We start from the raw sequence: 27,834 nt of genomic DNA, 5'->3' as shown, positions 1-27,834 counted from the left end.
AAAGGAAGTTTTTAGCCCCTTCTGTTCATGCTGGGCTCTATATGCTAGAAGGCTGCGATGCTGAATTGCCGGTAGTAACCTCCATTCGTCTTTATGGGCAGGTGTTCGCCCGTCTCACCAAAATGTACCTGGCCTAATGTTATGAGACATGTGGCTCCAAAATTTTCGAATTTGCTCATCGACCCCCGTCTGTTTTCGTCTTGAGAATATTGCAACTTGTTCGGTGAGCAATTCAATGACGCTCTGGAGAAGGAGGCAGATGCTGACGCTAAGTTACAAGATTGGACGCTATGGCGGCCCTAACTCTAGCCGTCGAGGCAACTATCAAGCCCCCAGAAGTGACAACGGTTCAAGTCATAGCACCAGTTTCAAGCCCAGTAGTAATTGGAATTTCAGTGAACATCGCAGCGCGGGCCATCCAGGGAGGCAGTTCGGCACCCAGCAGCATGGATCAGCGAGTAATAGGAAGTATGTGGGCACCATTGGCGGCCGCCTTATTCTTTTTTGCAAGTGCATGGCATTCAATAAAGTAAGGCCCATGGATTCTAAATGTTGTTAATACGGTTATTTGATTGATTTAACGTTCCCACCTGTTCAGTCTTGCGTGCCTCGGTTGTGTATCATGAGTCCATGAGTGAGGCACCATTGGCGGCCGCCTTATTCTTTTTTGCAAGTGCATGGCAGTCAATAAAGGAAGGCCCATGGATTCTAAATGTTGTTAATACGGTTATTTGATTGATTTAACGTTCCCACCTGTTCAGTCTTACGTGCCTCGGTTGTGTACCATGAGTCCATGAGTGAGGAGCACTTGGCCCTGTGTGATGCAGAGGTAAAGAGTATGTTGGAGAAAGGGGCTATTACGAAGGTTGTCTCTCCGGTTGACGATGGTTATTAAGGCACAAATTCGTTATAAAGAATAAGGGTAGGGACAAGTACCGGCCGATAATAAATCTGAAAAGATAAAACTTGTTTGTACGTTATGAGCATCTTAAGACGGAGGGGTTGGACAGAGTGAAATACTTATTGCGCCGCGACGACTGGTTAGTTAAATTGGGCCTACAAGATGCTTACTAACTTGTGCCGGGGGCAGCGGCCGACCAAAAATTCCGGGAGTTCCGCGTTCAAAGCTTGTTAGCGTTAAAAGTATCAAGAGCAAATCTAACTGATGAATATAATTATATAAAATTTTGATGAGATATATAATATTAAAAATTTTGAAAAAGTATTTATATACGATTAATGATTATTTAATTCGTAAACAATTACATTTTTTTCATGATCGCAATTATTTTATAAACAATAATCTCATCCAAGTCTAGAACGCGGATATCCCGAGTCGCTGACGGAAACGTATCCAACAAGCCACTAACAATTTGCTAACTAACAGCTAGCATACTGATAAAATAATTTTGTGTTTCCATATGCTACCCGATTACCCGACCCGATAATGACAATAAAAAGTAATGGAAAGACTCTATTTTGTATTGCAAAAATAGTTCTACTTAGCCGGGGGGTAGGGGAGTCTACCGATGATACAGTCTACACTTTTTTCCAGACATTTAATACCTAGGAGAAAAAAAGTGTCTGGACTGACATTACCCAACTTATGATGATTTTGCGCCAAAACCGCCCTACTTGTCCTTAAAAAGGTAAACTATTAATATTTTCTACCCAGAGATGGCTTTTTCAAAACAAATCGGTGTTCACCTTTTTGTGCAGGATACTGTACAGTATCCTGCACAAAAATCCGAACACCGATTTAATTTTTTTAAGCCACCTATTGGCAAGGTAGTGGGTTTTTTGTTTGTTTTTCTTTAAGGGGGAGGGTAGACGGGGTGATGGACACGTCAGGGCAGGGTTGCGTAAGTCTAGACATTAAAAAAAAGTGCCTTAAAGTATTACGCTTTAAGGCAAGTTACAGGTCGGGACATTTTTGCAACCCCCAGGGTGGTGTTTTTTTTTAAACGACAGTTGGAAATTTAGGGCTTGGGCTTAGTAATGTTTCTTACCGAAACAATTTAGCTTATGTTTCAGCTGCCTGTGAACATTTACGTCGTTGTCAATGGTGTAGTTGTAGCGTTTCTGAGTGTGATGCTGGAGATCGGTGTTCGATTCCAGATGAGCTGTTAAATAATTGAGGATACCTTACGAGAAATTCTCGATTATATATGAAAAAATGTTTTATCGAGCAATATATATGCCATCGTTATTGACAACATTGTGCACAGGCAGCTATCTAATTTATTTGGGTATAGAATATAACACAGCTTAAGTCCAACATTTCCAACTGTCGTTTAAAAAACACACCACCCTGGGGGTTGCAAAAATGTCCCGACCTGTTACTTGCCTTAAAGCGTAATACCTTAAGGCATAAAAAAAATGTCTAGACTTACCCAACCCTGCCCTATGTGTCCATCACCCCGTCTACCCTCCCTCTTAAAGAAAAACAAACAAAAAAAACCCCTTTACCCCACCAGTAGGTGGCTTTAAAAAATTAGATCGGTGTTCGGATTTTTGTGCAGGATACTGTACATGGCCTGTCAAAATGTCAGGGAATTGTAAGTCGAATTTTTGCTAGATATAACTTATGGTGAACAGTGGTATGCATTAGAGGCCAAAATTTGGCACATTTTAGGTGTTTCACTTTATACGATGTTCACCTGTGAAATGTTTGCCTGAATTATGTATATTATTTTTTTATTTTTTGCATTTAAGGCTATTAGTCTTTATGTAAGTTATCACAACTTATTTCTGGGTTTCCCACTCTAAAATAACTATAGGATTTTTGTTTATTGTAATGTTATTCTAGTTTGTTTACAACATCAAAATTTCACTGAATCCGTATTTGAAATACATGGGGCCAACTTACCCCGTTAGTGGGGCATGTAGGCAAATTTTTTTTAGCTTTTTGAACGTTGATTTCGATATGAATTCTTCAACGTAGATCAAATTAAAAAATAGCACGAGAAAGCTGGTTATCTGAGCTTTCTTTTACAATTTTTTAAAATGTCAAAATATGAAAACTAAAGAAACCAGAGAAGAAATTTAAAAAAATTTACCTACTAGCCCCACCCTCCCCTACGTGAAAGGTTCACTCCTTTAAGAACAGGAGGCGGGTCGACGTCAATTTTGAGAAATAACGAAAATCTAGGTGTCGAACTAGATAGTGATAGCCCACATCAATCCGATATTGATCTTCCTGATTCCAATGAAATTAAAGAATTGAGAAATGATGATCAGTGGAACGAAGTACTTAATATGCAAGTATCGTCACAAGACGAAACCGTAGTCGAACCCCTGATAGGCGAGGAGACAAGAGAATTACTATCATAAAATCAACTTCTACAACAGGCTTGGGCAATTACGGACCTTGAAAAAACCACAGATAGGGTAGAAAACACAGGAGATATCTCTATAGATTTCCAAAACCTAGAACTAATAAATGAAGAGAACCAAGATCGGGCATGGTTTTATCAGCAATACGGAAATACGAGAATAACGGAAATTCCTGTTGACGATCTTATTTTTGAATTGCAGTATTTACTTCGAAGTAAAAAAAAAGTAGAGTTAACAAACAAAGAAGTAGAAACAGCCTTAAGAGCATTACTCTTAACCGAGCCCACAATTTTGACACCAATTGAACTCTTTAAGCACTGTGGACTAAGGTCATACTAAGAAAGTACTGATTCAGAGTATGAATCAGTGCACTCGGGAGAACAACAAAGTAGGTCAGAATCAGACTTAGTGCCCCAATCTTTAGTGACACTCGAAACTGAGGAGGAAACTTCTAAAAACAGCGTACCCATCAAAATTGAAAGAGCGGAAATCCACACGCAAGGTGATCAGATTCCTTTATATTGTCCTAAATCGACCCCTGGTACCACAACAATCACTTTTCCGGCGGTTAATCATTCACAGTCAAGTATGAATACTCAAACTCCTCAATCACAGTTAGCGTCCACTCCACTTGTCTAAATAGTTTAGCAGTAAAATCTACAGTTCCTAGGATAAGAATAAAAAAATAGGAAATTCTATTGTGAAGGCGCTGTTTGACACTGGAGCCGAGGGAAGCGTTATTAGTAGCACATTTTTTCATAAGCTTAAAGAAGGAAAGGAATTAATTAATTTCACTAAAGAGGTAGATGTGGATCTTTTCAGCATAAATGACAGGCGCCTCGTCACGGAAGGCACAATCACCGTTAACTTTTTTGTGGCAGAAGAAACGCCACGCCAAGCACTTAGGCAGAAATTCATCGTCGTAAATGGAATTGTTGAAGATTGCGTTCTAGGGCGCGATGCACTTTGGAAACATCAGTTTATCTATAACGGAAAAAACAAGTCCATCTACCGAGTCCCGGAAATTGATCACTTCCAGGAAACAGAAAATTCCTTTTTTGATTAGCAAATCTTTGAGAATTCCTCCAAATTCCACTAGTCTCCTAGAGACTAGAGAAGAGGAAACTCACCCTTTCAACCCTCTCAATACTTGTCATTTTGTTAGATGCTGTAATATTCCGTCCGGGCTTAGCTTGGAACCCTACATCTCTACGACATATAATCGTTCGCTCCATGTGGTGGCTGTTAATGGAACCGTTAAAACCATATTTCTACCTCGCCTTACAGTGTTAGGAACCCTTTGTATTTCCAGACCTTCAAGAAAGCCTGTTGAAACAATGGCTTCAATTAGCGTAGATTCAGATCCAAACAACACAGCAGCAGTTGAGTCGGCTCTTACAGACATAGATGAAAAAAACAAAGAGAATTTGCGTAGATTAATAATAAATAATTATAACAGTTTTGCTTTTAAAACAACTGAGTTAGGCCATACTACTTTAGTAAAACATGTCATTGACACACAAGGACAAGGTCCTATTCGTCAAAGGGCATATCGCACGTCTCCAAAACAAAAAGAAATAGCTAAAAATATAATCTAGAAACTGATACAAAATAAAATAATTCGTTATTCAATGTCCTTGTGGGCAGTCACGATAGTATTAGTAAGTAAGAAAACAGGGGATGTCCGTTTCTGTGTAGATTTTAGAAAATTAAATGCAATTACAAAAAAGATTCTTTCCTTTTACCTCGTATTGACGACGTTTTAGATTTACTGGTGGGACAGAGGTATTTTTCCACATTAGATCTTGCCTCCGGATATTGGCAAATTGAGCTCGAGGAGGAATCCAAAGAAAAAACAGCCTTCATAGTCGATGACAATTTGTACGAAATCACGGCTGAAGGAATAAAACCAGACCCTGCTAAAATTGAAACCCTGTTGAATTACAAAAGACCTGGTACAGTAAAAGAATTTCAATCTTTTTTGGGACTAGGCAGTTACTACAGACGATTTGTAAAAAATTTCTCTACCGTCGCCCACCCCTTGTTATCATAGACTAAAGGAAAACCTATTGATAGTGTAACTTGGAAAACAGATGAAATTGCAGCTTTTGAGTACTTGTGACAATTTTTAATATCAGAACCTATCTTGATATACCCGGATTTTTCGAAGTAATTTCTGATTTACACGGACGCAAGTAACTATGGCTTAGGAGCCGTCCTCTCTCAGATGAAAGACGGAAAGGACCAACCAATAGCCTATGCAAGCAGACATCTTAATAAAGGGGAAATCAAGTATTCGACAATAGAAAAAGAGGCCGCAGCAGTAGTGTTTGGGATAAAACGTTTCCGACATTACTTACAAGATCAACCTTTTGTTATTGTAAGCGATCACAGGCCTCTTCAATGGTTGCAGACTTTTAAAGACGAAACAGGGCGACTAGGTAGATGGGTGATTTTGTTATCTAAAATGAAGTTCAGTGTTCAGTACCGACCAGGTCGAGTACACGAGAATGCTGATTTTCTTTCAAGAATACCGATGAATCTAGCATCTTTCATTCCTGCAGACAACAACGTAATGTGTCAAGAACAGCAGAAACCCTCTCTGTGCAAAGCAATCGTTACGTTTTTGGAACAAAATGAACCTTGGAAAAAAGAAGATGGCCCGATGCCTTCTTGAGTCAGTGAAATAGATTATTTCTTTGTTGAAAATGGTCTTTTATGTAAACACTACGAACCTACGTCAGAGAAAAGAAGAAACTTTGAACAGTGTCAAGTGGTTGTTCCACGTTCTCTGAGAAAGCAACTTTTACAAGAATACCATGATTCCCCATTGTCAGGACATATGGCAACTAGGCGAACATTCTTTCGTCGCAGGGACAAATACTATTGGCCTACCATGTTACGGGATGTTAAGGAATATTGCACTTCTTGTGAACCTTGTGCGCTGGGACGTCGAGTGCACAGTACGAAAGCCTATCTCAACCCGTTAGACCTCGCTACAAGACCTTTTGAAGTATTGGGCTTAGATTTTCTAGGTCCAATCAAACCTCATTCACTTCAAGGAAACAATTATATATTAGTAATCACGAATTACTTTTCTAAATGGATAGAAGTCATTCCTCTTACCAACTGTACCGCCCTCAGTACTAGTAAAGTCTTAGTAGAACGAATTATTTTACATCATGGTCCCCTGAAAGCAATAATTACAGATCGAGGCAGTAATTTTACTTCTGAATTATTTCTGCGCTTTATAAAGCTTTAAACAATAAACGCATGAAAACAACTGCGTATCACTCTCAGACTAATGGGCAAACAGAGCGATTAAACAAAACTGTTGTTTAAATGATATTTGGAAATATTTGGAGAATGGATTCGAGCGGTGGGAGGATATTTTAGGCCCCGTTGTTTTCGCTTATAATAATTCTGTCCAATCGTCAACACTTGAGATTCCATATTTTCTAAATCACGGTCGTGATCCAGTCATGCCGATTGATCAATTCCTCCGCCCTCTTCCCCCAGTAATAGTTACTCCCTCAGACTATAAAAGTAAAATTATGAAACGCTTACACGAAGCCTTTCAGCTTGTCAAAATCAATCTTTCCCAAGCTCGTGAACAACAAAAAGCCCAGTACGATAAACGCGTAAAAGAGAAAAAATTTAACGTAGGAGATAAAGCTTTACTGGATATGCGAACGCCCTTGGCGGGAATTAGTAAAAAACTCATTCAACGTTTTATAGGCCCTTTTCGAATTTTGAAAGTAAGTAACAATAGTACTGTGGAAATACAACAAGACGTAGGAAAACAAACTCAGCTTATACATGTGAATCGAATAAAACCCCTATTTGAGTCAATGATCTGGAAGGACGAACCCGGGGTCGACTTTTTAGACGTAGGAATTGAGAAACAGACCAAAAAATTCGTACAAGAAACCGCAGATGAACTCGAAACTTTTCCTCTACCCCTAGAAACAAACCTTCAATCTGAGTTAGAACAAATTCCTTGTGAAAAAGAAACTCCTACTCAAAATTTGATGAGAACCCCACCCACAATTCCTCCTACTCCAAATTTAATGATAAGTTCACCAACAATTTCATTACCTTCCAACCCGATTCCAGAGACGCCAACCTTAACCATACAACCAGAGCGTCGCCTTGGTTTACGTCCTCGGAATCTTTTAAAACCAGTTGTCAAATTCTGAAATTGTAATGCTGTATATTTTTTTTTAAATCACGTTTGAATCACTTAAACTATCTTTAAGCCGTGTTTAAATTCTAAATATTGCGTATTAACGTATTTCTGTAACTTTTAGTAATAGATGAACAATATCACTTAAAGCACTCTGTTAAAAAAAATAATAATAATTTGTATTAGTAATCTTAATGATTCATAGAATGGATCCCTGAAATTGATTTTGAAATTACTTTTCTCATAGATTATGTCTTCTACCTCTCCTCATCATACCGTTTTTCTGTCGCCTCCATGCTCTTAACATCACTATTCGTAATTGTACGGCTTCTCAGCCAAAAGGGTTCCTAAAATTCACTAGCGATGACTGTGATTATCAAATAAGCCCCCATCCCGCTATTCCGTTATATTATGATGTCTATTCTACTCTTCCCCAAATCATCCGTTTTGTTGACCATTCTTGTACCATGTGGCTGGAAAAGAAACACATCTATACTGACTTCTGGGGTTGGCAAACTCCGAGTCAATCAAGAGTGCCAATAGAAGTCAATGCACATGAATGTGAATTGATGCAAGATTCCCGATTGTGCCATGGCAAAAGCATGGACTACTTAGGAAACAATAAGTGGTCGTTTGAACGTATTCCAAATGTGCAGGGTAGCTGGCTTCAAGTCACAGCTGATCAGCTGATCAACTGTCGATTAGAAGAAGTTACTTTAGAAACTCTGTGCACTAACTGTACGATAAGTTCACCCATTGGCGATATACCGGGAGGGATCAACGGATCCGTTTCTCACAACCTAGTGACCATTGTCTGGAAAGAATCGTTAAGAGAAGTTCAACAGTGCAAACTAAGGCTTGTGGAAACAGGTATCGCTCAACGTTACCTGACTAACAACAGTAGAATAGAAAGAATTCGTGACGTCGAACAACAACTTGACTTTGTTTACAATACAACTAACAAGAAATGTTGTAATTCATCAGAAAAAAGTTACAAACAAGTAATCGGAATGGACAAAGATATTTTACGTTTACATTCTTTAACTGATACCAATGCTCATCTGAGTAAACCACTGGAAGAAGACATCGAAAAAATTGCTGACATTATCCGGGCTGAAATCAGCGGAGCGGCACATTCTCAATACGCACGAGACCGAACTACCGATGGAATGAATGGAGTGGCTCGAGAAATTCGAGCTCTACAATGTGAAAATCTGGTACTGGCACACAAAACTGCTATCGCCACCGCACAACACAGTGGATGGCTTGCTGCCAGTTACCTTAATTTACCCACATGTAGCAAATTGATAGCCACTGGTGAATCGATCAGCGTCTATCAATGCTCCACGAAAAATTCAACGATCACCACTGAAATCACAAGCTGTGGTCCTCAACCCAAACTCGGCGATTACACTTTAGACACAAATTTCGTCAACATTAACGGCCGAGCACATTTCTACAAAAACAGTTCTTGGCATCCAATCGTCCCCGGTGTAATAATCCAAGGACATAGTTTGATCAACACTTTGCCGTATGAAATTGATAAGCTACTCGCACTAAGTTTACACCCCGTGCTAACCCCCCACCCGATGAGCACCGCAGCTGTAATCGCCGAGATAATTGCTGCTGCTAAAGAAGAACATAGCATCGACCTTGGAAATCCTTTTCACATGAGCACTCTTCTTTCCTCACTCCAAAAAGAAAAAAACATTTCCCTGTTGTCTAAGATTCTTAGTTGGTCAAGTAGCATTTGTAGTTTTCTAGGGATGGGATTTATCGGATTCATTTTCTTTCATTTATGTGGAGTAGGTTCCCTTATTGCAAGAAACATACCTTGTTGTTCTTTTCTAAGTTCTTGTAACCCTTTCACTTGCTTCACCAAAACATATGATAATGATATAGAAGTAGACCACCACGCGTTATAAAATTCCTCAAATCCATCCCCGCCCATTACTATTGTAAACATACCCGACTCTAATCAACAACCCGCCCCGGAGTTTTTTTGCCCCAAAAGCCTCTTTTCTACAAGGAGAGCCTCCATGGAACAAATTCCACCGGGACGCACTAAGACAAGCGCATCGAGAAGCAGCTGTTCTGTTGAATTAATTAATGTTGTTTTCTTTGTTTTGACTCACTTTCTATTCCGTTCCAAATTTGACCTTGATTGATTGTGAGACGCAATCTTTTGGAACCGGATAGCTATGTACAGACCCAAAACAATTTATTCTTTATTATTTTCCTTATTTTTCCCTACCCTTTATTCTTACGTAACATTAATTCTTATACGCCCCTCTTTTCTATGTAATTTCTTCCTTAGACGTCTTACAGACTGATTTACCCTTCAAACGTTTCAACTTGATTTTCTTGTAGTTCAACCTTCACGAACCCCGTATAAAAACTTTTTGTTCTATAGAAAATAGAGAGAGACCTCTTTCACAATTTAGTAGGGCTCGGCCCCGCGACGATTGGGTACGATTTTGGCCGAACCGCGTGGTTCCTTTTTTTTTAAAGCCAAACCGTTGCGGTTCGGTTTATCAATTTTTGGGAACCGATCGCACCACGGTTTCCGCGGTTTGTTGGGTCACACCGCGGTTCTTACGGGTCACACCGCGGTTTTTCCTAAAACTAAGAACTAAGAACCGCGGTTTTAGACAGTTTACACAAGTTTACACAACAAGTTTTACTCAGTTTACACAACAGTATAAGTCGTAAATTATGTGAAAAACCATTTGTATTTTTGTCCACATCATTACAACAATTTTCTGAATCATCATTCGTCAATGTTTTCAATATCGAATTCAGTCAGATTGTGGGAACGTGAATCAATTTCGTTGATCAAACTGGCTTTCAACCATGAGCGTTAACCATATATATATTTATATAACCATATAACATATAACCATATATATTTAGAATTCAAGGTCGAGCTAGGACTATCTTTCCCTGATTCTGACAGACTTTCTACATCGTTTCCCTTACCAGCACTACAGAGTGGAAAAATTGTATGTGTCTCTGTGCCTTTTGTAAATAGTTAATTTTAATTAGATACAAACAATTTAATTCATATGATTGTATTAATACTTACGGACAGGAGTAGACGTTCATGAAATTGATTGTTCATCATCACTAATGTCAAACAAGATTTCAGTTTCACCATTGATGCTTGATAAAGTCGAACTTGTTCGTTTTTTCGCTCCTGAAGCTGAAGACTCCAAACTTTTGCTGGATTTTGATCCTCGTTTACTTGCCATCGTGCAATTCAATTCTCAGTCAAACTCAAACAACTTGTGGTGCGAATGTGACTATACAGTATACAGCATTCAGCATAACAGCAATGCCTGACAGCCTGAGCTGACTCAATTAAGTCAATTAGTCAAAGTTCAAAGTTCAACTCAGGTCCCACCTGGCAACCATTGGCGCCACTTTACGCTCTACGCGATTTGATTGGTTGATTTGAAATTTCCGCCAAATTTTCAAAAAATTTTCAAGATGGTGGCGGTTCACACCGGTTTTACCGAATTCCAAACCGAGAACCGCAACGAAGTAAAAAAACGGCTAAACCGAACCGACTGTTTGGTGATTTTTGCCCGACAAACCGCAGTTCACCCCGATCGAAAACGATCGGGGCCGAGCCCTACATTTCAGTTCCTAAAGAGTTGTTCCCCAATTTTTTGTGCTACTGCAAATATACTATTCAAGAAACGACAATGAAATAGTAAGTTAAAATATTAATAGCTTACACTATGGAAGTAAATCGTAAAAAAAGTTTAGTGAAGATTTTCTGTAAAATAATACATTGTGCATACCTGAATTTGAATCTTCCAAAAAAGGATGTCTTGTTCGTGAAGAATTTTTGTTCTGAATGGGAGTTGAGTTGAGTACCCTTTCAAAATCTTGTGACGACTGTGATTCACAAGTGAAGGAAACTAGAGTATCTTCAAAAATTAGTTGTGACATTTTCGACACGAAACAGCGCACTTCAGCTAAATGTTTTATGGGTGACTCATCGTTGATTGCAACCCATTTACCCACTCGGAACTCACTCAATCTTTCAAAACTACAATTCCCTGATTGAAATACACTAGTTAACACTTTTTTTTGCCACCATACGTTCTTTACATTGCTGTAAGTCACTTTTTTCAGTTAGGCTATTTTCTAAAATAATTTCGTATGGGGCATTAGCTCTACCATCGATTACTTCTACAAATACACACCGTTTCTGTAGCTTATTCAGAGACGCCATTCTCGTTGCTGTATAGTCTAGTGCACAATGAGATCAGAGATGTGCACAAGCAAATTTTGTTCAAGCAATTTTCGATTAATCAAGTAAATTTTTGCTCGAGTAAATAAATAATTTTTTTTTCTTGCTTGGGTTTGTTTGAACAAAAGTCAAACAATTTCAAACAATTTTTCCATTGTTTGTTTGGTTTTGTTCAAACAATAAAAAAAAAATTTCAAAAGTTTCCAAGTTTCCAAGGAAATGATAACTAGCGCAACATGTTTCTCAGTGACAGTAACCAGTCAAGCAAAGTTCGACACCAACAGAAAACTCAATGCGGACAACAAATACGACAGCGCCATCATTCATCTAGCAAAAAATCAAAATATCGGCCTTGTACGGCATCGTCTTGGATGCGGAACCTGCTACAAATGGAACCCGAGAAGAGCTTCTGAAGGCTGAAATGCAAAACTTCCTCGCCATTCCAAGATTATCTGCCGATGAAATGGACGAGCTAGATATCTTGTCTTGGTGGAAGGGGCGTCAATACGATTTTCCGCTTCTTGCAATATACGCCAGACAAATATTAGGGATACTTGCTACCTCGGCACCGTCTGAAAGAGTCTTTAGTACCGGAGGAAATGTTGTCACTCAACAACGCCAGCGTTTGGATCAACAAAATGTGGACAAATTAATCTTTCTCAGTGCAAATTCTGCCGCCAAAAAAAAGTAAACACCTGTAAATTCTAATCAAAAATCAATGTTAACTGTGATTACTTTTACTATTATTCTAAGTCTTTGACATCCAGTCAATAAGGAAATCAAATGTTTTCGAGCCTGTAACGTTTAAAAAAGAAAGTCAAACCTTTTGTTTAATTGTTTCTTGGATCTCTGTTGTTATCCAAGAAAATGTAACCGTTTTTTTTATTGGAGCGTTGTCTGCGTTGCCGAAATTTTTTTAAAGGGTTTTTGTTCAAACAATAAATTTTGCTCAAACAAACTGTATTGTTCAAACAATTTTATTTGTTTATGAACAATTTTGGACGAGAAAATTGTTTGGCAAATTGTTCAAATAATTCTCAATTAATCGAGCAAACAAACAAAAATTTGCAATTGTTTTTGTTTGTTTGAGCAAGAAAATCTTTGCTCGCGCAGATCTCTGAATGAGATATCAAAAAGTCAAAGCCTCCATTCTGTTAGCCTTGTTGCCATTTAACATAAAACCAGATGGCAGAGTGTGAACCATACTTGTTTGCGTACCTTTAGAGATAGAGATAATTGTTGGCTACCAAGCTCCATCATGTTTTCTAAGGATTCAATGTTCCTTCTGCGAATTTAAAAAAAATTAATGTTGTTTTAAATATCTTGATATTCGTTACAAAATATACTGCTCCAATATGCAGTCACTTAAAAAAAAAGAAAAACTCAGGCAACTACACTCGATTCTTACAGTTGCAAAATAGCAAGATGTAATACCGTGACAAATTCCGGTTGAAAAATGTTGAGTCATCTAAACGTGTATCAAAGACAAGATGAAAACTTCACAAGTCCTTGTTTATTTAGCAATGACTGTTTTCACTTGACCAACTTCAAATCGTTCGGTGGATTGTATCGTCATTTACAAACATTCCACCCTAGTTTTTTTTATGTGCCTGTGATTGAACTATCCAAAGTCACTGAAACGTTGACAGCAACAGATATATGTAACGACTTAGCTATTGAAATTGGTAAGTTAGTGTAAGTTAACCCGGGTAGGAATTTTATCTATGTCCAATGTTGTTGCCGATACAGAATCGGCCATTGGTTCAGGATCAGAATCGCACATCGGCCCGGGTCATTTCCAACTTGAGTCGCCAAACCTTGTCCATTTCTGGTATACCAATATTACACATGTATTTTGGTAGAACACCGGCAAGCAGTGTTGATCCGGGATTAATTTATCAATATTGGCATAACAGAAATGGACAAGGTTTGGCGATTCAAGTTGGAAATTAACCGGGCCGATGTGCGATTCTGATCTTCAGCCAATAACAGCGAAAAACAACATTGTATCGATGTTAAAAATTGAACACCTAACCAATGTTATAAATGTATTTTGGTAGAACATTGGCGAGCAGTGTTTATCCATTATAATTTTATCAGTAGTGGCATAACAGAAATGGACAAGGTTTGGCGACTCAAGTTGGAAATGACCCGGGCCGATGTGCGATTTCGATATGCAGCCAATAATGGCGTAAAACAATATTGGACCAACATTCAACATTCCAACATCAAAAATTAAATAGTAGCCTAAAACAAAACAATAGCTTTACTCATCGTAATATAAAGTAAAGACAAACCTAGCCGGATGTGCCGGATTTGAACCCTAGACCACTGTACAATAACTTCATCTTTCAGACGCTTTATCCACTTAGCTATTTCTATACATATCAAATAATATGTTTTCCGGTGTAATTCTGGAATTTGGTTAAAAACTTAGAAAAAATTTCCCAGTGAAAACCAAAGTTAGTTTAAATTTAGTACGTGGTTACAGTTCTATTATTTTTACTGATTATAGATACAAATTTACACAACAATAATTTCATTTTCATGTTTAATCGTTAATTTAGACCAAACATTTAAAAAATACAACAAAAAATGTAATTAAAAATAACAAATTTAAAAAGCACACCCGGGTAGGAAACAATACTGACCATTCTGTTTTCTTCATCCGATGTTGATTTTAGGTCGGTTCACATCGTAAATGCGTTATCAGTTACATGAGATTGGTCCATGGTTGGAAAAATATTGGAATGTGGTTTTCCAAAAACCAAATCAATTCCATCCTGGGCCATTCTTAGAAAGTTGAGTTTTAACGATGCATGTATCCCGCTACGAAACCAATGTCGATACAATTTCGAACCTTTGCTGTTGTTCGATATCGACTAGTTAATAATAATCCAATGTCCAAAACCCAAATTTCAACGATTTATATATCCCAATATTTATCCAATGTCAATACAATTTCGAATTTTTGATGCTGTTCGATATCGAAATGCCAATAGTACCCCAAAGTCAGAAATTCAAGTTTAAACGATATATATATCCATATACTAATCCAAGGTTGGTACAATTCCAAATTTTAGCTGCTGTTCGATATCGAAATTCCAATAGTACCCCAAAGTCAAAAACCCAAGTTCAAACGATATATATATCCATGTACAAATCCAATGTTGTTACAATTTCAAATTTTTGCTCTTGTTCGATATCGAAATGCCAATAGTACCCCAAAGTCAGAAACCCAAGTTTAAACGATATTTATATATCCATATACTAATCCAATTTTGGTACAATTTCAGATTTTTGCTCTTGTTCGATATTGATTAGCCAACAGTAAACCAATGTCAGAAATCGATGTTTATCTCCCGATACTAATCTAATGTTGAAACAATTTCGAATTTTTGCTGTTGATCGATATCAATTTGACAATACTAAACCAAAATTAGGAAAAACAGATTAAATGATCTATATATTCCGATACTAATCCAATGTCGATACAATTTCGAATTTATGTTATTGTTCGATGTATACCCGGGCAGGAAACAACATTCGCCAAAATTAATTCGATGTTCGTATAGGCTTGGATTCATGCACAAAAACAAAAGCTTTCTATTGGCAAGCCAATGCTCGGCCAATGATGGAATTCTGCACTTATATCAGTTATCGAATGACGAGACTAGGTAACATCGTAGGACCTATGTTAAAAATTCCTCGCTAAAATTAAACCCGGTTCCAAAAACCAGTTCCAAAAACAGGGTTTTACCGTTCCCCGACTTCTACCCCAAAACTATACATATATACATACATACCAATAATATTATCGTTAAACAACAACAAAAATTCGTATCGCATCGACATTGGGTTGGTATCGTGGTATAAAGATCGTTTAATCTTGTTTGTCCAATATTGGCTTATAATTGGCTAATCGATATCGATCAAGAGAAAAAAATTGAAATTATACCAACATTGGATTAGTATATGGATATATAAATCGTTTAAACTTCGGTTTCTGACTTTGGGATACTATTGGCATTTCGATATCGAACAAGAGCAAAAATTTGAAATTGTACCAACATTGGATTAGTATATTGATACATAAATCGTTTAAACTTGGGATTTTTACTTTGAAATACTATTGACCTTTCGATATCGAACAAGAGCAAAAATTTGAAATTGTACCAACATTGGATTTGTATATGGATTTATATATTGTTTAAACTTGGGTTTCTAACTTTGGGGTACTATTGGCATTTCAATATCGAACAAGAGCAAAAATTTGAAATTATACCAACATTGGATTTGTACATGGATATATATATCGTTTAAACTTGGGTTTCTGACTTTGGGGTACTATTGGCATTTTGATATCGAACAAAAGCAAAATTTTTAAATTGTACTAACATTGGATTAGTATATGGATATATATATCGTTTAAACTTGAATTTCTGACTTTGGGGCACCATTGGCATTTCGATATCGAACAGCAAAAATTCGAAATTGTATTGACATTGGATAAATATTGGGATATATACATCGTTGAAATTTGGGTTTCGGACATTGGATTATTATTGGCTAGTCGATATCGAACAACAGCAAAGGTTCGAAATTGTATCGACATTGGTTTAGTAGCGGGATACATGCATCGTTAAAACTCAACTTTCTAAGAATGGCCCAGGATAGAATTGAGTTGGTTTTTGAAAAACCACATTCCAATATTTTTCCAACCATGGACCAATCTCATGTAACTTATAACGCATTTACGACGTGAACTGACCTAAAATCAACATCGGATTAAGAATGGTCAGTATTGTTTCCTACCCGGGTAAGTTAAGTTAACCATTTTTTAGACTGTGAACGGGCTTCTACACATGTTGAATTAGCAAAACCAGATGTTGATATATAATACCTTGGTGAAGATTTTGTTCTAAACATGCTAACGGAACAAAAATTAACTCAAGTTAATGTGCAATATGTCATGAAAATAGCAACTTCCTTGATCAATGAAACCGTGAAGCAGAAAGTAAAACAAGCCATTGGATTTTTGGCAACTAACAAACAGGATTATGATGCCCTAATCCCATTGTTGGATTCCAAGGAAGATCCCTTTGCTCTCGTTAGCAATCAGTATGGGCAGAACAAATATTTTACGACGAACTTTGGTATTAGCCAGCCTTAAATTTTTAAATGTTATTCTTGTAAATTAATAAAAGTACAATACTATAGGAATGATTCAATCTGTTCAAATTTCTCTTACACTTGCTGCAGAAGATTACGGACGTCACAGGACGGGAAAAGACCAATCATTTAAAGTAAAAGAATATTATTATATACCCCTTTTGACGCAACTAGAAAAGATTCTCAATTTCACTTATGTTTATCGTGAAATTATGCTCAGCAAATCAGTTTAGAAGAAAGAATTTTCCCTGAGAGATTTACCTTGGTAAAGATGGAAGGCTATGCGCAATGCCGTGGTTATTGGGCCCCAAAATGTTTATTGTTTCCCCAGGGGTTCCAGCTGGGTTTTGATTAACTGAAAATTATTGTGCGTAAACAGGGGAGTTGTTCGTTTTCATTTATTTTTTATCTGATTCGCCGTATTCAACTTCGTGCCAATGGGTTGTTTCTAAATATGTAGGTTTTTTTGTTAATTTTATATATTTTTTTTAAATCGAAATTCAAATTTCGGTCGTGAAAGTCGGGTTCTGATTGGTTGGCGGCAGGTTGGTGGATTTAGAGACCCTCCTGTGCCACGCGTTTTCGTTTTTTGGGTAAAATTTTATTACAGTTGGATTTTCCATGTAAAACTTTATGGAATAGAGTATTTTTTGTGATGAATGGTTGGTTTGTTAATTTTTAATTTGTGTTTGTTTAGAAACGACGGGGGCGGCTGTCGTTTGTCATTTGTTTTTTATACTGTCATGGAGAGAAGTGGAAAACGTCAGGTTTTTCGGTTATTCTATCAACATGGTCGCGCACGACTAAACGATGCGTATTCAATAGCTGTTGGGAATATACCTCGTTCCTAACATCCGACAACACGAGCTGGACGACGGACGCGACTTTCATCACGTTTTAATTTATATGATTTGGGTGGCCCTCGCTAGGAGGCCGCCATCTTACAATTTATTTTGTGTAGCCCCGCCCCTCGGCCTACCGGCCGGAAAATGTACAGGGCAAGGGGCAGTTAGTTACTGAATATACCTCACACAGTCGAGACAACAGCCAGTGCTCCCGTGTTTTCTTACTTTCATCTTTATATTTTCATCTTTACTAAGGTAAGTTCAGTCACGGGCTGAACTAAATCTTACAATAGCTGCGGCGTCACTTTTTACCCTACGAAGAACGGTACTTATCGTCTATTCGATAGGTAAGTAGATTGCGAAACGTATCGATTAGCATTTGAAATCATTTCACAATTTTGAAACATAGTTTGTTGTCAAAATGGAAAAGTTGCATGGTGGAAAAGTGAGGGAAAAAGCAACGACGAAAATAGTGGAAAGAAAGTCGCAAAGTGCCAGTTCACTTCTAAAGTCTAGAGCCCGTCGAGATAGAGGAAACGAGTTTAAAAAATTGAAAAGGTTGAAGCAACCTTTTGCTGGGACAGGGATGGTTAAACTGGGCCATTACAAATCTCAGACCAACCCAAAAGGGGTTAAGGCCCAGACAAAAACCAAATCATTGAGCACTGCTCTTTAAGAAGCTTGCAATTTTGGGAATGTAAGCAACAGTGAAATAGTTGAAGAACTCTGTGCTAGCACCTTAGTTGAAGAAACCAACGTTGAAGTCTTGATTGGTTCAACCAAAGAATGGAGCACTGCTCTTCAAGAAGATTGCAATTTTGGGAATGAGCGAACAGTGAAATAGTTGAAGAACTCTGTGCTAGCACCTTAGTTGAAGAAACCAATGTTGAAGTCTTGACTGGTTCAAGAGACATTCACCAGGAAAGAAGAAATGTCCTAGAGAATGAGGTGCTGACGATGGAATTCTTAAGCGAAGCAGCTGAAACATCCTGCCTGTCTAGTTCACAACATAGAAGATCACGAAGAAGCTGGAAGCTCAGAATGTTAGAACGAGCTGAGGATTTGGAAAATTTAAGGCAAAGTTTTTTTTGAAGCTTTTATTGCATCTAAAGCATATGTCACCAATATTTGCTCTAAATGCTTCATGAAGTTGACATTCTACACCAAATGCAAAAGCTGTTACAACATATACTGCAATGTCTGTGATCAAGAAGAACATTTTGACTCTCCCTTCCATCAACGTTCCCTCTTCTCTGAAAACACTTCAAAAATCCTGCTGCCTACTCAGTTTGTTAACTCTGATGGAAGAGTTATAAGTCAAGGTAAACAAAATATTTTATGTTGATTATGGACCTTTTTAATTTATCTTGTTGACTTTAGATGTATCTGTGCCTTGTAGGGCACCAACTACGTGCCCTTCATGTTTAAAAACTGGGACTTGTCGTATTCAGCCTGGCTTGAAAAAGGTAGCCGTAATTACTACAGAAGGTAAGATTCAAGATTTTCTGATAGATGGCACAGAAAATATTTAACTCTCATTTGAAATAGGGCGTTTCGATTTAAATTGGGCTGAATTTAAATGTTACGACTGTAAGAAGATCAGATCAATAACGAATGCAGATTTGGTTGCTTCCGGATGGTGGCCTGGTTCCCCCACAACTAAATCGTATCTATTTTCAATAGATCTTTTAACCATGTGGAAACACCTTTCACACAAAACGCCGGGAATTTCTGAGAGAAAATTCATAGAAACGCTTGGTGAAATTTCCAAGCTCGCTGGTCGAACACAAGTTATAGATCGTCAAAGCTTTGGCATGGCGAATCGGTACTTTCAGCACATGGACTTCGTGGTTGAGGTGGAGAACCGATTGCGCAAGCTTTTTTCCTGTAAAGCCTGTGGCGCTAAACCTCTAGCTATTCACATAGATGGAATTATGAAGCTGTATCGCTGGATCAGTGCAAAAGGGTAAGTGTTCTATTTTTTAAAACAGCTATCATCATCAATTTTTAAGCAACTTTTTCAAAAAATTTTTTATCGTAGTGACGATCTTTTTCAGCTTCTCCCTGATGTTGGATTCGTCGACTATACCAAATTCGCCAGTCACGCCAAAAAAATTGACAAAGTTAAACCAAGGGTATAGCCTCAGTTTCCTGAATGTTACTATAAAAGCAATGTTATTGTAAATATATACATCCAGGTTGGGAAAATTTCAAAAGACACGTGTGGAGGAGCGACCTATAAGGCAGGAAAATCAGATGCCCTTGGAAGACAAAGTTTATCGGAAACGGGTGTGGTTTTTTGTACATGCCGACATGGCTATCTATTGCGAGCTGTCAATATGCTCAAGGGGGAGACATATCGCCACGTTCATTACCTGCATGACTATGCCTATCGAATTGGATGCAAATTCATATGTTATGACGTTGTCTGCAAGTATTGGTCGTTTGTGGAAAGCGATGGCGATAACTGGGAACAGGTCGGGGAAACTGAAGTGAACCAAAAATAAACAAATTTCGCAAATTTAACTACTCAAATTTTTAATAAACAAATTAAAAATCAAATCAAAACTGAAATTAACAAATGATTTACCTGCATCGGTCCACGGACCCATTGCCATCCGGAACGGAAGACTGAAATGTCGGGCACGACGCCCAACCATCGACTCCTCACAGAGGAACAGGGTCTCTGCTTCCACATCGCCAAACCACACTTTCAAATTGCGTGTCAGATTTTCGCCCATGAATTCCAGCATGGCCACATCGCCTCCACCATTCAACTAAAAATCATATACAAATAAATGATGAATACAAATTTCTATTTCGTAAGATGACGTAACCCCGATTTGTTTCATCTAAACTAATAATAAAATGAAAGATAGACAGAAAATTGGGCGTTCCGCATTATGGGCCGTCATCCCGTGTTGATTGCAGTGGTTGGCTGGCCAACGGCACACTGGTCAATGTTTCGTTTACTTTTCAATGGGTAAAGACGAAATTTAAACTGGCGCCTAAAAATGATGGCCGCCGTCGTGCTCTTTCACGATTGGTTCATCCATATTTGCTTATTCCATATATAAAACTACGCTTAATGACATTTTTCTAAGTGTAATCGTGTTCCTCGTGATAAGAGGATCACGAAAACTACACTGTTTATTAGTTTACATGAAGCAAATAACCCGAACGGTGTACGGAAAGTTAAGTTGTATCTACGTCATCCCCCTCCCCCAAAGGTGGCAAAATTGAATAATTTTTTGCATACAAATAAAAGGTGCAATCATTATGAATTTTATGGCAATCGATAGCTCTCACCAAGCGCTTTCGATTTCCGTTAAAAAACTTACGATAGGTAAATATAGGTTGCTACGCGTCATAGGTAAATAGAATGCTGGCCGTCTCCTCGCTTGTAAGGTTTTTTTTTGTTTTGTATGTTTTTCTTGCCTGGTTATTCATTTTCTCAAGCGGTGCATCCATTGGAGAATAAGTTTACTGAAGAACCAAAGAATTTTGATAAAGCAGATATTTTGACAGTTACTACCCAGAATACCCACAAGTCATTGATGTTTAATGAATATTCAACTGATTTGCAAACAGGTGAAATACTTTGCTCTGTGATAGTATTTTGTCAAAGGTCACTGCATGATTGCTCATTCAGTTAACTGGTGCATTTTTTATTCTGCAGCAAAAGATGATAGTGGACACCCTTACAGCAGAACACACTCTTGTACTTCACCTGCCACCACAACTGTAAGACGTCAAATACCTATTGCTAAGCCAAATTTCCCGAGAGTGGCAGTGCCATTTGTAATTGCAATGTGGGTTTTTGGCACATGCATAGTTAAAATAAGTAATAAAAACACTTATTTTATACTAGGTATTCACATTTCTATCTTAACTTCCTACTTCACATTTCAGTTCTGAGTGGTTGGCCAAAACTACTTACATGGGTTCCTGAATCCTGCTTTGATCCTGGCCGGTATCACCGTGGGAATCATTTTCTATCTGACAGAAACGACAGTTCATATTTTAGCAAAGGGTACATATATTCCAGCAAATATGTTTCAGGCAGAGTTTATGCACTATCCAAAGCAACAGCAATGTATAATTGATGCTATGGAACAGATGGAAGACAATGGTTTGGATGAATCTTGTAGAGGAAAATGTTCAACTAATAGTTATATGTTCTTAATTTTTCAGGTGTGTGTCCAGATGCAGAAACCGACGCTATATGGTCCTTAACATTATTGGCCGCCATGGATTCCCGACGAAGAAACTCAGAAGAATGACTTACTGGATGCCAAAATTTAAGAACCTGTCTCCATGGGCACTCCCAGAAAAGATCCCTACTTCTAATCTTGAAGTAGCAAAACTTGCTGTCCAGAGAATGGGTAGTGTTGATGCAGCCACAGGACAGAGATGGAAATTTTTCAAACAAGTGAATTGAGAGACGCCATCGACGATACTTGGATTGTTAGTGGTCAGAGCGCTACACAAAGGGAACTTTTGGCGAAACTCCAAGAAAAGAAAACAGTCTTTGTTGAAGGAGCATTCACAATATGGTTAAGAAGAACTAGTATAAATTAATTTATTTTACGTTCTGACCCTGAACCAGACTTGCCGATCGATCAATTTTTTTAGTTTGATCGGCGATCAACTTATTTCAGAATGAGTTAATCGCCGATCAAACTCATTTCAGCGATCAATTTTTCATTTTTCATACGCCATCTAGCGGTGAATAAAACGAACATGTACAGTAAAACGAAAAAACGTTAAGCACTGCGAGTTAAATTATAGGAACATATTTCCACGAATTATCAGTAGATAGCGTGGAATAAGAAATTTTGAGCGCAGAAATGAGTTTGATCGAGATCAAAATTTTTGAGTTTGATCGCGATCAAACTCATTTGAAATGAGTTGATCGATCGATCATTTTTGAGTTTGGGTTTGATCGCGATCAAAAATTGATTTCGATCACGGCAAGTCTGCCCTGAACCCCTATCAGAAGAAGACCAGAAGCAAAGAGATCGATTCGACTATGATGGTGTGTATTCCAACAGTATAAATAGTGTTTCCTACACATTTTTATATTTAAAGCAAGGCAATTGTATTAGATGTCAGTCAGTTGCGTTCATGGATATTAGGACAAGAAAACCTTACTCGAAAAGACATTATTATTGAGCCTTCAGTCCACGAACAATAAGACGGGTAAGTGTGTGACTAAATCATCATTAAATTGATTTTAATATAGATCTACTATGTTTTATTTACTTTTTTATTAATTAAGGACGATCCTGGCTGTAGCAGTAACAGGCACTTGCTCGAAGGACTCTCTTCTTTCTTGGATTCGGTTTTTAGAAAAAAAGAATCCAAACTTAGCAAATCTTAGTAGGGGAGGGTGGGGCTAGTTGGTAAAATTTTTTTAATTTCTTCTCTGGTTTCTTTAATTTTTCATATTTTGACACCCAAAAACTTGTAAAAGAAAGCTCAGATAACCAGCTTTCTCGTGCTATTTTTAATTTGATCTATGTTGAAGAATTCATATCGAAATCAACGTTCAAAAAACTAAAAAAATTTGCCTACATGCCCCACTAATGGGGTAAGTTGGCAGTGGTAGTGGGGTTAGTTGGCCCCATGTATTTCAAATACGGATTTCAGTGAAATGTTGATGTTGTAAACAAACTAGAATAACATTACAATAAACAAAAATCCTATAGTTATTTTAGAGTGGGAAACTCAGAAATAAGTTGTGATAACTAGCATAAAGATAAATAGCCTTAAATGCAAAAAATAAAAAATAATATACATAATTCAGGCAAACATTTCACAGGTGAACATTGTATAAAGTAAACCACCTAAAATGTGCCAAATTTTGGCCTCTAATGCATACCACTGTTCACCATAAGTCATATCTAGCAAAAATTCGACTTACAATTCCCTGACTGGGTTTACTCCTTTATAATTGATTAAAACAAATCCATTGTTACAGTTCAATAGAGGACGACACAATTTTCTATAAAACTAATATTTTTTAAAAATTATATGCATACCAAGAAAAGATCAAATTGATGAATACCAAGCACGCAACTATTGTGGATTTGACGCAAAAAATTTCGTTATTTTCTATTTCCTAAAGTATTTGGGATAAATTTATAAAACTTTGCACACCCTTATTAAACACGTTTGTCTTCTCTCTAGTGCAGAATTAATTAGAAATAGAATTCGTCAATATTTATTAAATATATCCATTTTTAACAAAGGTGTAAAAGTTGCTGCACTAGAGAGAAGACAAACGTGTTTGATATAATGAAATAGGCAATGTTGCGAAAGGCGCAAATTTCAAAAAATTGTGAATTTTAATCACAAATTTAACATATAAATAATTGCCTAATCTAGATGAATTTGGTATTTAAGGATAGGGAATTCAATTAAGCTTAAATGAAATCAATTTCTGCACAGCAGCGGTAACCTACTTTAATGTAAGTATTTCAGTAGGAAATTTCCTACTGATTGATTAAGTAGGTCGAAAATCTACTAAATTTGCAATTTTCTTACTTAAAACGAGTTTCCCAAGTCACTTACTGTAAATTGCAAATACTTAGGGGAGACCGGGGTTAGTTGTCCAATTTTTGGTTCTCTGATTTTTGTAGGCTTCCCTGTGAAATGAACAGCAAACTTATTGATTACATCCTGAAGCCTATTATCTTAGCTAAATAATGAAAGCATTTAAATTCAGTTATCTCTGTTTATTCAATCAGAATAAAACAAAATGTGACACCCATTTTTTCGGACAATTTACCCCCGGCTTGGGGTTAGTTGTCCCGAGCTTGGGGTAAATTGTCCGTCTAACGATATGGGCACTTTATGCCCGTAGATCACCGTTGCATTCGTCACACACAAACTGTGGATCGACACAATCAACATGTACCCATGACTTACAAGTTTTGCCAAGGCATTTTACCCAAGGAGTTGTTGAATCACTGTATGGCGCCTGACAAACAAGGCAAAACCAATCTTCTTCTTCAGCTGCCGCAACTGCTTTCTTCTTTCGAATTGCTGTTCTTGGCCTTCCCCTTGATACCTTTTTTTCATCTTTCTTTTTCTTCATCTCAATTTTCTTCTTCTCTTTTTCAGCCTCCATCAGCTTTCGCTTGATCCTACTTTTTGATCCACTTTGTTCCGCCTCAATTGCATCTTTGACAGGGGTGCTCGTGAGAATGGCAGTTTGCCTTGTTTTTCTTTTATTGGTGGTCTTCTTTGGTGCAGCCTTTGGATGAGGCCTAATTTCCTCCAATAGGGATGTTGACAATGATTTGTCTGAACGAGAAGACGCAGAGGACTCAGTACGAGTGACCGGTGAAACCGTAAAACATGCGGAATAGGGCTGTTTGATTACGTTGACCAATTCGTCAGAAACTCCAGTTGCAGATAAAATGTCATCAATTGTGGGTACCATAGAATCCAATTCTACCTCAGCTACGATAATGTCGGCCTCAGGGCGATCTGTAAAGAATGACGGAGCAAATTCTTCTTCTTCAGCGAATATGTTGCGATCCAACGGCATGATTCCGGAAACTCGAAATCCAGACATAATGTTTGCTGGTGTGATGGCTTTTGGAAGCGCAGTAGTTATGATGCCTGGAATATCGTAAATGTTGATCGGTGCCTTCTTCACTATAATACGACTTGTCAAAGCCGAGTTTATGTAATTTTTTAGCGGCCCGTATACGCTTCTGTCTAACGGCTGCAGTTTGTGAGAACAGTGCGGTGGAAATGATAACATTACTACGCCATTAGTTTTTGCCATATTAAGTGCTTCCATGGAAAGATGAGAAGCATGGTTGTCTAGGAGTAATAAGATCGGTTTTGCTGGTGTTGGCCTTGTGTGTTCAATAAAGTGCTTCATGAACATATTGAAAGCAATTTCGGTCATCCAACCAGATTCGTTCCCTGTGCCTATCGAGCCAATTGGAGCCTGGGCAATAAAGGTGCCGTGATAACGTTTTCTAAAAAAATTAAAAATACATATTACATCAAGAGTAAACTAAAACGCATCATGGCAAAACTCGCTCCTACCTTGGAAATATAAAAAAGGTGGAATGTGGTTTCCTAGGGCTGAAACAGCCATAGCTAGAGTAACTAATTCTCCCCTCTCCTGACTAGTTACGGCGCCAATTTGTTTTCTACCTTTCCTGGCGACAATTTTGTCTGGACGCTGGACTGTTGTTATGCCTGTCTCGTCCATGTTCCAGATTGATCCAGGGCCAATATCGAACTGGGAAAGAACCTTGATAAGGTTGTCAAAGAAGACACCCACATTGTGCGGATTGAAGCTCGACATTCGAGCCATTGATGTAGCTTCAGGCTTTCGCAGTGATAGTGATGGATGGCGTGATAGGTAACTAGTAAACCAGTCGCTACCAGCCTGCTGATTTTTCATCCATCCAGCTGGAATAGCAATGCCACGTCGCGTGCCGAACTCAAAGGCTAGTTTTTTAACGCCATTTGGTGTGAGACCAAAATAAATGTCACCAGCCTTTTTCAAATATTCTTCTAGGGCACCTTCTTCTTCATCAGTAAAAATCTGTGTCGAACAAAATTTTAGTTTACGTAACTTTGACTGGTCTTAGTGACACACTGAATAGTTTACCTGCTTGGGTTTGGCATACCCTATGGAAAAAGTATTATGTTCAGGCACTTCAGAAAGACTATCCTGATGAGAGCAGTACTTCTTTACATTCCTCGAAAGACTTTTAGGGGGAACATTATATTCTCTTGCTGCTTGGGAAATATTCATTCCGTTCTCTACTATAGCTTTGATGGCCAGCATCCAAATATCTTTAGGAATTTCACCCCTATTAGTCTTCTTTACATATGTCCTCATTTCACCTGTAATTCGATATAAAAATTGGGATGTAAGGCAAGCAAAAAAAATGAAAGGTCAACTTGTCCCAACCTCGCCTTGACAACTTGCCCCAGCCAAGGGGTGTCAAAAAAATTTTGTTTTTGAAATAGTTACAATATAAATAGAAAAATAATTTATACAGGGAACAAAGCTGAATACCTGAGGATTACAATGAGACTGTCGTCGACTTTCCAAGGAAAAAGTTTATGTCAAAAAGCCTGAGGCAACCACAAATTCACAATTTTCGAAATGACGTATGGAAACACGTTTTCATCTGCAGCTTCCACAGTTCTGCTTGGAAGGCCATCAAATTACACATAAGACACCTTGAGGTCATACTGTACACTACAGAATTTTTTGTGATTTTTTAAAAGAAGAGGGCACTAATTAATGCCATTTGGTCAACTTGCCCCCGGGACAACTAACCCCGGTCTCCCCTATATGTGGTTATCCTACTTGTCTGCCTACTGGAATGATGCCCTATGGGGCATGCCCTAAAAATGCCCTACTGGGGCATTTTCGAGGCGGCCACCAACACGAATGATTCTGGCGTCATCTAGATAAACGGCCAGTTTCAGCAACCGAGACTCAGGGCGAACGGACTTCGCCTTCCGCAAACTGCTTAAATCGTCAGGGAAAGAGTCGCGCTGCGAAACACGAATTAAAAGGAGACGGGCTGACTTCAACTCGTCCGCACTCTGCTGCCGGCCCGTTTTCAACTGCTCACTTTGTCCGGTCGCTGCTTCTTCATGATTGCCATCCAGAATAGACCTTTCTCTGACACGTCTCCGATGAACGAGGATCTGGATGTTGCGAACGAATCTTTCAATCCAAGCGGCGACGCGAATTAGGCGATGTAGATTATCAGCTCGTGCCACAACGTCATCTACTGGCCCGCTAGGATTGGCGATTAGGAAACAGCCAATAGACTCGTCTTCGTGGTCGATCAATTCAGTCACTGGAATCTGGGCCGGCCATTGCTCGGGCGGCAAAACTAGAAACTCAGGTCCACGGTACCAGCGATGATTTGGATCGAGCTCGGATGGACAGAGAACACGACTGCATCTGTCTGCTGGGTTAAGTACACCAGGAACATGTCTCCATTGCGGAGGGGTCGTTGAATCCAGGATCTCAG

At 38.2% G+C, this 27,834-nt stretch overlaps 2 protein-coding genes and 2 pseudogenes across 2 annotated transcripts; 2 read left to right on the top strand and 2 right to left on the bottom strand.

Annotated features, from left to right (window-relative positions):
* The first annotated feature begins 7,187 nt into the window (after window positions 1-7,187).
* LOC123477417 lies at window positions 7,188-8,535 on the top strand (annotated as a pseudogene).
* Window positions 8,536-21,718: 13,183 nt separating this feature from the next.
* On the top strand, window positions 21,719-23,202 carry LOC116933780 (annotated as a pseudogene).
* A 1,147-nt stretch (window positions 23,203-24,349) lies between these two features.
* LOC123477416 lies at window positions 24,350-25,601 on the bottom strand. The gene is made up of 2 exons (XM_045180750.1): window positions 24,956-25,601; window positions 24,350-24,450 (listed from the first exon to the last, which is right to left on the bottom strand). The coding sequence occupies exons 1-2, from the start codon at window positions 25,599-25,601 to the stop codon at window positions 24,350-24,352; spliced, it is 747 nt and encodes a 248-aa protein (XP_045036685.1).
* Window positions 24,526-27,053, bottom strand: LOC116933790. Its single transcript, XM_045180701.1, has 5 exons — window positions 26,859-27,053; window positions 26,751-26,763; window positions 26,445-26,683; window positions 25,871-26,378; window positions 24,526-25,800 (listed from the first exon to the last, which is right to left on the bottom strand). Exons 3-5 carry the CDS (start codon window positions 26,676-26,678, stop codon window positions 25,751-25,753), a joined length of 792 nt encoding a protein of 263 aa, XP_045036636.1. The 5' UTR covers window positions 26,679-26,683; window positions 26,751-26,763; window positions 26,859-27,053; the 3' UTR covers window positions 24,526-25,750.
* Between the last annotated feature and the right edge of the window lie 781 nt (window positions 27,054-27,834).

This window comes from Daphnia magna, unplaced genomic scaffold, assembly GCF_020631705.1.
Source record: "Daphnia magna isolate NIES unplaced genomic scaffold, ASM2063170v1.1 Dm_contigs021, whole genome shotgun sequence".
Classification (NCBI taxonomy): domain Eukaryota; kingdom Metazoa; phylum Arthropoda; class Branchiopoda; order Diplostraca; family Daphniidae; genus Daphnia; species Daphnia magna.
This window is presented reverse-complemented; position numbering and strand designations above follow the sequence as displayed.

Excerpts from the sequence above, each read along its gene's own strand:
- LOC116933790 (XM_045180701.1), bottom strand. The coding sequence starts at position 26,678 with ATGAGGACATATGTAAAGAAGACTAATAGGGGTGAAATTCCTAAAGAT. Across the intron at positions 26,379-26,444 it reads GGTATGCCAAACCCAAGCAG|ATTTTTACTGATGAAGAAGA; the intron begins GTAAACTATTCA and ends TGTTCGACACAG. Across the intron at positions 25,801-25,870 it reads ACCTTTTTTATATTTCCAAG|AAAACGTTATCACGGCACCT; the intron begins GTAGGAGCGAGT and ends TAATTTTTTTAG.
- LOC123477416 (XM_045180750.1), bottom strand. The coding sequence starts at position 25,601 with ATGGCAAAAACTAATGGCGTAGTAATGTTATCATTTCCACCGCACTGT. Across the intron at positions 24,451-24,955 it reads GGAACAAAGTGGATCAAAAA|GGAAGCCTACAAAAATCAGA; the intron begins GTAGGATCAAGC and ends TTCATTTCACAG.